This window comes from Electrophorus electricus, chromosome 7 (genome assembly GCF_013358815.1).
Source record: "Electrophorus electricus isolate fEleEle1 chromosome 7, fEleEle1.pri, whole genome shotgun sequence".
Classification (NCBI taxonomy): Eukaryota; Metazoa; Chordata; class Actinopteri; order Gymnotiformes; family Gymnotidae; genus Electrophorus; species Electrophorus electricus.
In genome coordinates this window covers 2,468,946-2,481,350 of record NC_049541.1, presented here as the reverse complement: position 1 = coordinate 2,481,350, position 12,405 = coordinate 2,468,946, and the positions used below count along the sequence as shown (strand labels likewise).

General features: G+C 43.2%; 2 protein-coding genes across 8 annotated transcripts in view; both read right to left on the bottom strand.

Moving 5' to 3' along the window:
• The window catches only part of twsg1a (twisted gastrulation BMP signaling modulator 1a), a 12,963-nt gene extending 4,959 nt beyond the window's left edge, over positions 1 to 8,004 (bottom strand). The window contains exons 1-3 of one of the 6 annotated variants that reach the window (XM_035528223.1): positions 7,792 to 8,004; positions 7,261 to 7,362; positions 5,246 to 5,361 (exon numbers count right to left, since the gene is read on the bottom strand). In XM_035528223.1, the coding sequence (XP_035384116.1) occupies positions 5,246 to 5,353 (108 nt within the window). In that variant the 5' untranslated portion in view covers positions 5,354 to 5,361; positions 7,261 to 7,362; positions 7,792 to 8,004. Of the gene's footprint in view, positions 1 to 5,245; positions 5,386 to 6,271; positions 6,344 to 7,260; positions 7,363 to 7,791 lie in introns of those variants that run through there. The other 5 variants (XM_035528221.1, XM_035528224.1, XM_035528220.1 and 2 more) reach the window with 5 other exon arrangements.
• Positions 8,005 to 9,146: 1,142 nt separating this feature from the next.
• The window catches only part of ankrd12 (ankyrin repeat domain 12), a 29,927-nt gene continuing 26,668 nt past the window's right edge, over positions 9,147 to 12,405 (bottom strand). For both annotated transcript variants that reach the window (XM_035528218.1, XM_035528219.1), the window contains 3 exons: positions 10,727 to 10,870; positions 10,149 to 10,244; positions 9,147 to 9,953 (listed from right to left, as the gene is read on the bottom strand). In XM_035528218.1, coding sequence (XP_035384111.1) covers positions 9,768 to 9,953; positions 10,149 to 10,244; positions 10,727 to 10,870 — 426 coding nt within the window. In that variant the 3' untranslated portion in view covers positions 9,147 to 9,767. The remainder of the gene's footprint in view (positions 9,954 to 10,148; positions 10,245 to 10,726; positions 10,871 to 12,405) is intronic.

Genomic DNA, 12,405 nt, shown 5'->3' with positions numbered 1-12,405 from the left:
GCGAGTGACTCTAAAGGCCAATATAAAAAGGAAGACATTTTTAAAATACCTATGAGACATTCATGCTCACTAGTACTTGGGTCAGAGAACAAACAGTCCACGAATCAGGGTGAGCGGAGAGAGTGGAGCAGATGAGCCGCCTGGGTTATCACAGTGAGCAGATTTACTCTGTTATTAGAGAGAGCAGATGTACTCTCAGATTAACACAGTGAGCAGATTTACTCTGTATTATTAGAGAGAGCAGATCTACTCTCAGATTAACAGAGTGATCAGATTTACTCTGGATTATTAGAGAGAGCAGATCTACTTTCATATTAACACAGTGAGCAGATTTACTCTGTTATTAGGGAGAGCAGATCTACTCTGTTATTAGAAAGAGCAGATCTACTCTCAGATTAACACAATGAGCAGATTTACTCTGGATTATTAGAGAGAGCAGATCTACTCTCAGATTAACAGAGTGATCAGATTTACTCTGGATTATTAGAGAGAGCAGATCTACTCTCAGATTAACACAGTGAGCAGATTTACTCTGTTATTAGGGAGAGCAGATCTACTCTGTTATTAGAAAGAGCAGATCTACTCTCAGATTAACACAATGAGCAGATTTACTCTGGATTATTAGAGAGAGCAGATCTACTCTCAGATTAACAGAGTGATCAGATTTACTCTGGATTATTAGAGAGAGCAGATCTACTCTCAGATTAACACAGTGAGCAGATTTACTATGGATTATTAGAGAGAGCAGATCTACTCTCAGATTAACAGAGTGAGCAGATTTACTCTGTTATTAGAAAGAGCAGTTCTACTCTCATATTAACAGAGTGAGCAGATTTACTTGGTTATTCGAGAGAGCAGTTCTACTGTCAGGTTATTCCAGTGATCAGATTTAGTGACAGATTATTGCAGTGAACTCTCAGGTTAACACTGTTACAATACGGCTCCTCCTCCCAGATGTCTCGTGTGTGTTTATTTGTATGGCCACGTCCTGCCCGTGTTTCACACCCCTTCGTTTTGTGTCGTTACTATGCGTGTATATGAGTCTCTTGTTTAAGTGTTGATGTCGTCGGTGTTTGAGGTCACGTTAGCCTGAGCGCTGTGTTGCCTTTGCTGCATCTCTCAATAAACGTTGTGTGTTACACGGCTCGTCTTTGCATCCTGCCAAGACTCCACACATTACAAATACAAAGAACAGATTAACTCCCAGGTTATTACAGGTAGCAAATTAACTCTCAGGTTATTACAGGTAGCACATTAACTCTCAGGTAAATACAGAGAGCAGATTAACTCTCAGGTTATTACAGGTAGCAAATTAACTCTCAGGTTATTACAGAGAGCAGATTAACTCTCAGGTTATTACAGAGAGCAGATTAACTCTCAGATTATTACAGAGAGCAGATTAACTCTCATATTATTACAGGTAGCAAATTAACTCTCAGGTTATTACAGAGAGCAGATTAACTCTCAGGTTATTACAGGGAGCAGATTAACCCTCAGATTATTACAGAGAGCAGATTAACTCTCATATTATTACAGGGAGCAGATTAACTCTCAGATTATTACAGAGAGCAGATTAACTCTCAGGTTATTACAGAGAGCAGATTAACTCAGATTATTACAGAGAGCAGATTAACTCTCAGGTTATTACAGAGAGCAGATTAACTCTCAGGTTATTACAGAGAGCAGATTAACTCTCAGGTTATTACAGGGAGCAAATTAACTCTCAGGTTATTAGAGAGAGCAGATTAACTCTCAGATTATTACAGAGAGCAGATTAACTCTCATATTATTACAGGTAGCAAATTAACTCTCAGGTTATTACAGAGAGCAGATTAACTCTCAGGTTATTACAGGGAGCATATTAACCCTCAGATTATTACAGAGAGCAGATTAACTCTCATATTATTACAGGGAGCATATTAACTCTCAGATTATTACAGAGAGCAGATTAACTCTCAGGTTATTACAGATAGCAAATTAACTCTCAGGTTATTACAGAGAGCAGATTAACTCTCAGGTTATTACAGGTAGCAAATTAACTCTCAGGTTATTACAGAGAGCAGATTAACTCTCAGATTATTACAGGGAGCAGATTAACTCTCAGATTATTACAGAGAGCAGATTAACTGTCAGGTTTGCCACCAAATGGCCCCTGTGCCATGACATGACTTTGGAGTGGTTAACGTGTGTGGAGCTGACAGGGGCCAGTGACTTTCAGACTACAACCGATTAAATATGGAGAGAGCGAGAGAAGAAATGTGAGGGTGGGGTTGGGTGGAAGAGAAGTGCATTCCTTACAGAGGTAGGTCACAGTTCTGTGCTGGAGAGTTACAGGGTCAGGGTCGCGGGGGCGGGGCAAACACCTGGAGTACACAACGCTGGAGCTGCACTTCATAACGTACTTTCTCTGTTTGTGCGTCTCTGGTTCACTTTCTTTATCTCTCTTTTTCTCTTCATATTTCTCTCTCTCTCTCTTTTCCTCATTCTCCTTTTCTCCCTCTCTATGTCTTTCTGCTTCTCTCCCTCTTAGGGGAAAACACATGCTCACCATAAACATAACATGCCAACAGCCATTTGACTCACACTGTCATTAGAGAACCACCACACGCGCGCGCACGCGCGTGCGCGCACACACACACACACACACACACACACACACACACACACACTCACGCGCACGCACACGTACATGCACACACACACAAATACGATAAACATCTGACTTGTGTAATGACTTGTGTCAATTTGTGTGGATTTAGTGCCATTATGCTAGTTCAGGAAACAAATGTGAAACACATGCAAGCATATTCACACGCACACACACACGCGCACACACACACACCAAGTTTATTTAGAACCACACACAATGAATAATCTTGAAACCTTCTCCAGAATAGGATTCATAAAATTATTATTTAAAAAGAGAAACACGCAACTATATTTCTAAATTCCTATAAACAATTTAGAGTTCAAATGCTACACAAGCAGTTCGATGCACATCAGCCAGCTGGTGTTAAACTATGACTCAAGTCACAATAAAAGTCACGGAAGATAAAAGCCAAAAAATAGGAGTGACCATATTAAAATATTTTAGTTGTTTTAATGTAGTTATTTTTCTTAATTTTAAAAATATGCTTATTTCACAAGAAATGAGGGAAAACTACCACACACAGAGACAGTACAGGCATGCTGCCAACACAGAAAACATTTGCACTATCAGAGCAGAGAGCCAAAGGCACAGACTAAACACACAGAGTGTACACTCTCAGAGCAGAGAGCCCATGACCCAGATTATACACACAGAGTATACACTCTCAGAGCAGAGCCTGATAGTGTACATTCATAAAAGTGTACATGCAACCCTAGTAAATACTGCATAAAGACTACACTAACCACATACACAGAACTGTCCATGTAACCCCAGTAAATACTGCATAAAGACTACACTAACCACATACACAGAACTGTCCATGTAACCCCAGTAAATACTGCATAAAGACTTCACTAACCACATACACAGAACTGTCCATGTAACCCCAGTAAATACTGCGTAAAGACTTCACTAACCACAAACACAGAACTTTGTAAAAACCAACAGTGAGGGTATAGGAATGTTAATTTCACCTTGTTGTTTAACCAAAAATGTGTTTAATGCAATAACATGCAGTAGTTGGATGTGTTTCACATATCAGATGTATTCTGACTGACTCTTGAAAACACGCTACGCTGTTCCATGGAAATGAGCCGTTTAGCCTGAGCAGAACGGTGGAATCTTTGGAAGCAGCACATTCACAGCTGTTTGCACTTATGATGAGCAAAAGCAGAAATAAAAACGACCAGCAATTGTGTATAACCTATTTATTGAACTTAAAACGATAAATTGTTTTTATTACAAATACTTCTTCCTTGTGGATGCATAGTTGGCCAGTGGTGCACAGCATTCACTGAAGCTCCACTGGTTGGTCAGCTGATTACCAATTAAATTCCCTCTTGAGATAATCGACCAAACTTTTTTTCTCCGGCATCAGTCAACGTCCATTACCTGTGGACGTGCATTTGGTTGATACTAAAAAAAAACAAAAAAACAAAAACGCATTGCAGACAAAGTGCAGATCTACAAAAGCAAACAGTTGAATTTTCAGCAGTTTTGTGTCTCGCTTGTTATGAAATGACAACATCATTCTCTGTCTAGAAGAGGAATCCTAGGAACAACAAATGCTGGCACCACGCCCTCCAATTCCCAGGCCTCTAGTGGAAGGCTACAGTGCGATATGGCCGCCTAACAGATCCAGGCCCTGCCAGCAAAGTTGCTTCTCCTTCTTCTTCTGAGTTTCTCGCCGTCTTGCTTGCTCTCCGGCTGTTTGCCCATGTAAATCCGTCTCTCAGTTGTTCTGTCTCTCTAACTCCCTCCCTGGGCTCACCTTCACTGACTTGCATTCATGTCTCCCTTCTCTCTCTCTGTCTCTCTCTCTCTCCCCTCCATCTCTCATTCTCCTCAGAGACCAACGAGGGTAACAGAAGCTGCACTGGCATGGCAGTGGAGAGGCTGTGTGTGTGTGTGTGTGTGTGTGTGTGTGAGTGTGTGTGTGTGTGAGTGTGTGTGAGTGTGTGAGTGTGTGTGTGTGTGTGTGTGAGTGTGTGTGTGTGTGAGTGTGTGTGTGTGTGTGTGTGTGTGTGTGTGTGTGAGTGTGTGTGTGTGTGTGTGTGAGTGTGTGAGTGTGTGTAAGAGAGTATGGCAGAGAAAGAGAAGCACTTGGTTAATCAGGGTTGGATCAGGTAGGAGCCTGTGTGCATGTAGACCACTGCTGCCACACAGAGATATCAGAATCAGGACAGAAAAGCACGAATGAACCCCAGAAATACCGTCTCTACAGGAAACCTGGAGCCAACTGAGCTGCCTCCTCTTATTTAAACTATTTGATCAACGCACACACACCCACACCCCCCAGTGAAACATCCAGACACTATCAGAATTTGACATCCACTCTTTGTACTCTATAACAGCCTACTGTCCCAGGACACACAGCAAAAGTGGCCAGAACAAAACCATTAAAAGTGAAACCGGCTACTGTATATACAAACAAAAACCCAGACAGACATCCCAGCAAACATCCCTCACTCAATTCCAAAAGAAAAAAATATTCATAAAAAAATTAAATCGCGCAAAATTAACAACCTTGTTTATTTACTTGTTTAGTGAGCCAACTGACTGCTGGTGGTAATCAAAAATAAAAAATGTGCTCACCTGTAACAGGCACTTGCTAACGTCACTGGCACACAGCGCTTTGTTGCAGGCGCTGATGACGGCAACTCCTTCCAGGAAGAAGAGCGCGAGGAGGAACCCGGACCTCATCCTGCTGGCTCCAAGACGGGAGAGACACACACCTACTCAGAGGTTTACATGGGGAGGAGAGACACACACCTACTCAGAGGTTTACATGGGGAGGAGAGACAGACACCTACTCAGAGGTTAACATGGCGAGGAGAGACACACACCTACTCAGAGGTTTACATGGGGAGGAGAGACACACACCTACTCAGAGGTTTAGATGGGGAGGAGAGACACACACCTACTCAGAAATTTAGATGGGGAGGAGAGACACACACCTACTCAGAGGTTTACATGGGGAGGAGAGACACACACCTATTTAGAGGTTTACATGGGGAGGAGAGACACACACCTACTCAGAGGTTTACATGGGGAGGAGAGACACACACCTACTCAGAGGTTAACATGGGGAGGAGAGACACACACCTACTCAGAGGTTTAGATGGGGAGGAGAGAAACACACCTACTCAGAGGTTTAGATGGGGAGGAGAGACACACACCTACTCAGAGGTTTAGATGGGGAGGAGAGACACACACCTACTCAGAGGTTTAGATGGGGAGGAGAGACACACACCTACTCAGAGGTTAACATGGGGAGGAGAGACACACACCTACTCAGAAATTTAGATGGGGAGGAGAGACACACACCTACTCAGAGGTTTACATGGGGAGGAGAGACACACACCTACTCAGAGGTTTAGATGGGGAGGAGAGACACACACCTACTCAGAGGTTTACATGGGGAGGAGAGACACACACCTACTCAGAGGTTAACATGGGGAGGAGAGACACACACCTACTCAGAGGTTTAGATGGGGAGGAGAGACACACACCTTCTCAGAGGTTAACATAGGGAGGAGAAACACACACCTACTCAGAGGTTTAGATGGAGAGGAGAGACACACCTACTCAGAAATTTAGATGGGGAGGAGAGACACACACCTACTCAGAGGTTTACATGGGGAGGAGAGACATACACCTACTCAGAAGTTTAGATGGGGAGGAGAGACACACCTACTCAGAGGTTTAGATGGGGAGGAGAGACACACACCTATTTAGAGGTTTACATGGGGAGGAGAGACACACACCTACTCAGAGGTTTACATGGGGAGGAGAGACACACACCTACTCAGAGGTTAACATGGGGAGGAGAGACACACACCTACTCAGAGGTTTAGATGGGGAGGAGAGACACACACCTTCTCAGAGGTTAACATAGGGAGGAGAAACACACACCTACTCAGAGGTTTAGATGGAGAGGAGAGACACACCTACTCAGAAATTTAGATGGGGAGGAGAGACACACACCTACTCAGAGGTTTACATGGGGAGGAGAGACATACACCTACTCAGAAGTTTAGATGGGGAGGAGAGACACACCTACTCAGAGGTTTAGATGGGGAGGAGAGACACACACCTATTTAGAGGTTTACATGGGGAGGAGAGACACACACCTACTCAGAGGTTTACATGGGGAGGAGAGACACACACCTACTCAGAGGTTAACATGGGGAGGAGAGACACACACCTACTCAGAGGTTTAGATGGGGAGGAGAGACACACACCTTCTCAGAGGTTAACATAGGGAGGAGAAACACACACCTACTCAGAGGTTTAGATGGAGAGGAGAGACACACCTACTCAGAAATTTAGATGGGGAGGAGAGACACACACCTACTCAGAGGTTTACATGGGGAGGAGAGACATACACCTACTCAGAAGTTTAGATGGGGAGGAGAGACACACCTACTCAGAGGTTTAGATGGGGAGGAGAGACACACACCTACTCAGAGGTTTAGATGGGGAGGAGAGACACACACCTATTTAGAGGTTTACATGGGGAGGAGAGACACACACCTACTCAGAGGTTTACATGGGGAGGAGAGAGACACACCTACTCAGAGGTTTAGATGGGGAGGAGAGACACACACCTACTCAGAAGTTTAGATGGGGAGATGATTTTGTCTGACTAAACCCTTGTGGCACCCCCAGATCTTCTCCAACGCATGTGGACGTGGCCAAAGCTGTGTAATCTTTTAGAACAAATGCATGTATCATCGTGATGAGGAAAAAGCGGAGCAAAATCAACTCATTAATATCTCCAAGGTGTGAAAAAAGTGTTTATGACCCAGAACACCATTAGACATTAAACTCATCACTTAAGTTTAGTTTAGTCTACGTCGTGGGTCCAAGGAGCACCAAGTTCACTAGAGCTACACATTTTCATTTAACGTGGGTAGCTAAATACTTTATGGAGATACTGCCAGCATATCACGTTCAACCAGTTTAAACTTCACCTTTATACACTGTAAAACGGCAGACCTGTCTAGCTCTTAATACCATTAAAGTATAGTTTGAGAATTTGACTTGTTGAAAGTTTCGTGTTGCTGAATGGGGTCCTCCGCTATCAGTCTGCCTCCTGAGCTGCGGGGGTAAAAGCACCAACCCGACCCGGACCTTACCGTGCGTATTTGCAGCCCTCCGGCTCGAGGCTCCGCTCGGGTGGCGGTTCTGGTCCGTTCGCCGTGTGCGTGCAGCCGTTCAGGATGGTGTCGTGCCGCGAGCGGTGCCAGAGGCGTGACTCGAGCGGGACGGCGGCGCGTCTTAAAGACACCGACGCGTAAAAATAAGCGTGCAGCTGAGCTCAGACACCAGCCTCCAAACTGTGAGACAGGACCGAGCCGCGCAAAAGTAGGAAGGACTACCAGTAAGTGACTTTTTTTTTTTTTTTTTTTTTTAAATATCTATACACACACACACACACACACACAATCAAAAATAAAAATATGCCCCCCCGGTTTAATTTATATTTATATTTGATTTTTTTGTAAATCAATCATACAGCCCATAATTCCTGTAAATGCAGCAAGTTCGACAAGAGACAACAACGAAGTTTTGGATTTCACAACCAATAAAATTTATTCAATTATATATTACAATTATGTACATTATCATGTAACAAGTAAATATTAAAATAGACATTTTTTTTAGAACATCGTTCAAAAGGCATTATGTTGTAAAAAATAGGTTTCGTTTTGTTGTGATCTCACATTAAAACTGTAAAAGTAAGTTTTTCTTTCCTATTGAGAACACACAGTTTCCTCTAGATGTGCGCAAGACACGACGGACGACACACAGGAAGTGAGTGTTACTAAGGAACACGCAGGAAGTGAGTGTTACTAGGAGACAACGAAGGCGGGAAAGAAGCAGGCCCGCCGACAAACCTCACCACGGTACAGCTGTTCAGAAAAGAGGTACAAACCTGCAACGCATGCACAGCATCCAAATCACAAGTCATAAAACACCTGCTGTGATGAAGTTAAAAGGAAACCAGCAGAAGTAGAAGAAACGTAAAAAAACCAACAAACAAAAACAAAACAATTGAAAAAAAAACAAAAAACAAAACACATGCTTAAAGAGGTAAGCGAACATCAACAACAGGGACGACACTCAATATAAAACCAACTTTGGTCCATTAAACATTTGACAACAAAGTTTACAATCAAAATATCCATTACTTTAATTATGCTTTTCTGTTCTTTTCTCTTTACAAGTTAAAAACAATAATTACATGGCTATTTACAAATGCACAGTCAGTATGTATAAAATAAGTTAAAAAAAAGAAAAGAAAAGAAAGCACGACCTATACATCATGAACATTTAGAAATAAACTGGACTGAGACCTTTGCCCTACCGGAGGAGTGGCAGAACATTCGCCCTCCTCTTTCTGCTTTCCTTCTCTCCTTCTCTCTCCTCACTGCCTTATTTGCCTCCCCCCCCCCCCCCCCCCCCCCCCCCCCCCGCCCCCGCCCCCGCCCTCTGGTCATCAAGGTTGGCCATCGCCCTCTGCTGGCTGCATATGCTCTGTGCAGGTCCATCTCCCCAGTGGAGACATTCGGGTTAAGTGCGTTTTCGTTTGGACCTGAACCCAGTAACTAAATCTACGCTTTAGACAGTATCCGTATCTCGGAAGTCCATCTGCATCAGGTGAGGGCGGTGAAAGGAGATCTGATGCAGAGAAAAGCCCCAGGACCGGGAAGCTGTAGACGAGCCTCGCACCCAATAAAGCGATGCAGCATGTACGTGTACATTTAGATATTTGGCAGACGCTCTAATCCACAGCGACTTAAAAAAACAAACAAAAACACAAACAAAATGTACTGCAGACTCATCTACAGAGATGGATGATTGTTTTTCCTATCTATACATCTCTCTCCATCCTCCCATTTAAGACCTCTGGAGTGGTTTGGTCATATGATATAAGACCAGGCTCTATGCTATTCCCAGCATACGTGTGCTCTATGTGCAAGGCAGCTTGGCCAAAACAAGTGCTCCGTTTTCCTCTTCTCCTTCCGAGTCCAGACCATGGGACGGGACGGGACGGGAGCACTGAGCATTCCCAGACCCGCCTGTCGCCATCATCGCCAGACTGCCACCTTTATATGGGGGTGAGGTCGAAGTCATCGTTGACCTCCACCAGGGGGATGTAGAACTCGGGGATGTCAAAGATGCTGGTAGATTTGTAGGTGGCGGGGTCCAGCTCCTGAAGCTTGAGCTGCCACTCCAAACGCTGCACGGCATTAAGGGCTGCAGCCTCATGCTGCTGCCTCATCAGGAGACACGTCTGGAAGGGCGGGGTGGGGGGGGGGGTGGGACCAAATCTGATATTTAGATACCTTAGAGAGTCAGTGCAACATGGAGCAATACATGTACTATACACCTGGGCTACAGCAACTTTGGATTCTACCTGGCATACAAACATCTGAAACACTCAGACATAAAATGAACACAAGTAAAAATCTATATTTGCTCATCTTACCTTCAGTTTGTCAAACTTGTCATCAACATCCTGAAGCCAAGACATGAACTGCCTTGCATTAAACCGATCTCTCACTGATGTCTTCCCATCATCCCCCTGCCATGCAGCCAAACAGTGCACATGCGCACACACACAGACACACACGGCATGATGTATGCTAATGAGTATGCCATCCTCTTTTTGAGAGGTTCATAATACACCAAGGCTTGGTGGGGATATTTTGATCTGGTAGACAAAGCCAATGGATCACTTGTTCAGAAAGTTTTTTTTTTCCCCTTAAAAAAAAAAGAAAAGGCAGATACTGGCTAAGTGTTACCATTTATGAAAATAATTTAGTGTTCGGATTCACTTCAACTGCTAAAATGTGAGACAACTTTGTTTAACCTTTAGTTTTAAATCCACGTGGTCTCTAGCAATTTGGCCATTTCTCTCAACCACAGTAACAGTATCTTTTAGAGTAGGCTACGTAAACAAAATGTGTTTTGAAGATCTTACAAATGATATCAAAACAACATTGTTCAGTCCCAGTATAAAACTGGAAGATTCCCGAACGTAAAAGCAGTAATGTAAAAACTTGCCTGGACATCCTGGGGCATGTTATATACTTCTGCATCCAATAGGACTGTGCATGCACTGAAAGGGAGTGTTTGATTGGCTAGCGTTCTTGCAGCACGATAATGGACACGCAGGACCTCCTGCTCATTGGACACAATCAGCTTCTCCTGTGGGGAGGAAAGAAAACGTTCGTTTGTTGTTGCCGGTAAACTGACATCTGAACCCAGAGGAATCACATCACTACACAAATTTAGCATACTTCCTGATCCCCCACATACAGCTCAGCTCATGGAGTGCTTGCTGATTTGCTAATGAGCAGTGCCCTCAAATTCTTGGCCCTGAAAATCATGCCATGGACCATGAAATGAGCCTATTCCTATTTTATTTTCAGTGAAATGCAGGAAAATTTTTTATTTTTTTAAAGATGCGTGTCTAAATACTGGCCGTACATCAAAGGGCTTTTCAAGTGTTTTCACCTAAATGTCGCAGACAAATTTCCAACGTTGGAGTAAAGTAACGGGCTGTGGTGCTCGGCCATTGTCTCCACCATGTGTTGGTCAGGATAACTGTCTGGAGGCTGTTTTTTTTTTTTTTTTTAAATAATAATAAAAAAAATTCTTGTCTTACCATTTTGATAAACTCAACCAACATTTAATATTAAAATCACAAGCTTTTGTCTTGGCTCATGCAAACAGAGATGTGACTGTCCCCAATCAACAGGTGAGCTCTTTCCAGCACTAAACAGGAAGCAGCATAGCAGCTACAGGAACATCTCTGGGGGGTAGATGAGACTTGGAGGATATTCCAGGGAAGCCCAAGAAGCCACATCTCTTGTCTTTTTGGTCATTTTATTCAGAACAAACGGCACCCAACCCACCCACATCCACAGCTGTGGCCAAAAGCTGCTTCCATTTCTGCTTCATTGTTGCTTTTCTTGTAAATTTCCAAAAGAAATCTTAAAATGAATCCATTTGCATTCCTGCAAATGGTGATCCCAGTCTATGCTAAATCAGTCTGCGACTAAAAACTGACTATGACGCATTGTCTTGTGAAGCGTCAGACTTCTTGAGAAGTCTTTCAATAGTGTTCCAAAGTCTTCTAATGTATTGTTGGCATTAAATAAAAGCTTATCGCTTTTTCTGCTGATATGGAGATGAGTAACCTGGTCATGCAGTGGATTTCCTAAAAGTAGTAATGTGGCTAACACTGCATTTTTAACCTGCTCAAGTTCTCATTTTTATTTCTGATGTGGATTTTAAAAGATTTCACAAAAACATTTTGTTGGAATTACAAACATCGCAGAGAGCTGCATGTGTCAAAACACAGACAAGCGTTTTCATCTCTGACAGAGGGAATGAAACCCAACACCATCACTGGATGTTCAGTGCTTATGACTCAGCCTTTAAACTAACCTACCAGCTTAGCATGGCAGGCTAGCCTGGCAAAGCCAAGCAATTATCCTATCTGCGTAGTTAGCCAGGTGTTATTGAATAAATGCTGTGAATGTTGCACATTTATCTTCCAAAATGTAGGAAATCTGTTATTTTTTTTAACACTACATGCATTAAATCAACAAATGTTCCCCTTTAGTAGGGCCCTACTAAGGAGTTCGATCAGGTCTATGTTTAATGGAAACACCAAACTGGACTGTTGGAAAGTAAGTAACAAGGTATACCCTTACTGGATTACTATACTGCTAAAC